The sequence below is a fragment of the Chiloscyllium plagiosum genome, chromosome 4, assembly GCF_004010195.1.
Source record: "Chiloscyllium plagiosum isolate BGI_BamShark_2017 chromosome 4, ASM401019v2, whole genome shotgun sequence".
Classification (NCBI taxonomy): domain Eukaryota; kingdom Metazoa; phylum Chordata; class Chondrichthyes; order Orectolobiformes; family Hemiscylliidae; genus Chiloscyllium; species Chiloscyllium plagiosum.
This window is the reverse complement of record NC_057713.1, coordinates 33,286,098-33,287,751: the sequence shown is the minus strand read 5'-3', so window position 1 is coordinate 33,287,751 and position 1,654 is coordinate 33,286,098. Positions and strand designations below refer to the sequence as shown.

The following is a 1,654-nucleotide window of genomic DNA, read 5'->3' as shown; positions in this document are numbered from 1 at the left end:
GTGTGGGTGATAGGTGAGCAAGTGAGCGGGTGATAGGTGAGCAAGTGTGGGGCTGATAAGTGAGCAAGTGTGGGGCTGATAGTTGAGTAGGTGTGTGAGTGATAGGTGAGCAAGTGTGGGGCTGATAGGTGAGCAAGTGTGAAGTGATAGGTGAGCAAGTGTGGGGCTGATAGGTGAGCGAGTGTGTGGGTGATAGGTGAGCAAGTGAGCGGGTGATAGGTGAGCAAGTGTGGGGCTGATAGGTGAGCGAGTGTGTGGGTGATATGTGAGCAAGTGAGCGGGTGATAGATGAGCTGGATTTGTCTCAATTCATGATGTGAGCAGAAACCAAACGAAAAATTGCTAACAAGGCTTAGCAGGTCCGGCAGCATCTGTGGTGTGAAAGTCGAGTTAATACTCTTCATGGGTGTAAACAGGAGTGTTTTTGATGATTATTAATTTAACAAAGCTCTTCTTAAGATAAGGGATAAGGGAGGACACACTTCAGCTTCTTCCTCCTGTAAATTAATCCCAGATCGAAGTCTACATGTGTGGACATGATAAACATTGTATCCCGGTACAATCAGTGCAGACAAAAACATGCATTTTGTTAGCCTCAGGGCAGAGAATTTACCCTTCATGTCCCTGAGAGGATTATCTCTGACAGATGTCTTGCTGCTCGTCCCTGGTTGTAGTTTATTCTCGAAACTGCAGCTTCATTCATGTATGACATGTAATGTGTGTAAACCTCCAGCTATACATCCTCTATTAGAAATCTCGGATGCATTTCCAAAGGTGTCATCATCATGTTATCGTGGTTCAGTTGGTAATAACCTCTGAATCAAGATGGTTGACCTGAACCCCACTAAGCATGTAACCAAAGCTGACACTTCATGTAGGGGTGAGGGACTGTTTACCTGGAGGAGGTATCATCCTTCAAATATGAGGATAGTCTTGGTGTGAGCAAGAGGAAATGTTCTGGCAACATCTTTCTTTTCAGCAAATCCAAATACCATAATACAAAGCAAGTGATTGTAAAATGATTCCTTTATGAGATGCTTTGAATTGGTCCGTTTGGAGATAGAAGTATGAAAACAATATACAGGCCGAATCTTAAACGTGCAAATTCAGTCAAATTCGGTGGAACGATTCTTGCTAGTGATGCCAAGTGGGTTTTCTCACCATATTTTCCTAAACTCACCACTTTCATCGGTGGTTATGGAGACTGTCCCATCCAATTTCCAGCCATCTTACTATACACTAAACTCAGAACTCGCCACTCACTGGTGATCTCAGATTGATTAGTATCTCTGGCACCAGTGCCATATTTAAAAGCCTGTTCAGTACCTGGGCAAGTACTGTCAGCTCCTGACATTTACCCCAGACATGGCAGACAGGAAGAAATCTGTGCCCCAATTTGTGGGTAGGGTCCCAGAGGTTCTGAGGGGTGATGCACGGCCGGGACGTCCTCTTACCCCAGGACCAGCAGTGGAGATCCTGATACCAGACCTTACCAGCCTGGTCCAAGGTAGCTGCCCCTATTGAAGCAGTCTCAGCCAGCGGGAGGAATGTCAAGCACTGGAAAAAGAAGATCAATATCCTTGTCCACTCCAACAGTGTAAACACCACCATCTTTTCTCTGATGTCTCACACTCACTCCATCTCTGGACTGTAC

The 1,654-nt window shown here is 45.5% G+C and overlaps 1 protein-coding gene across 1 annotated transcript in view; it reads right to left on the bottom strand.

The window, feature by feature from the left end:
- LOC122548775 (cysteine/serine-rich nuclear protein 1-like) overlaps positions 1–912 on the bottom strand; it is an 8,719-nt gene extending 7,807 nt beyond the window's left edge. Inside the window, exon 1 of the mRNA XM_043687542.1 lies at positions 897–912. Within this exon, the coding sequence (XP_043543477.1) occupies positions 897–912 (16 nt within the window). The remainder of the gene's footprint in view (positions 1–896) is intronic.
- Positions 913–1,654: the final 742 nt, after the last annotated feature.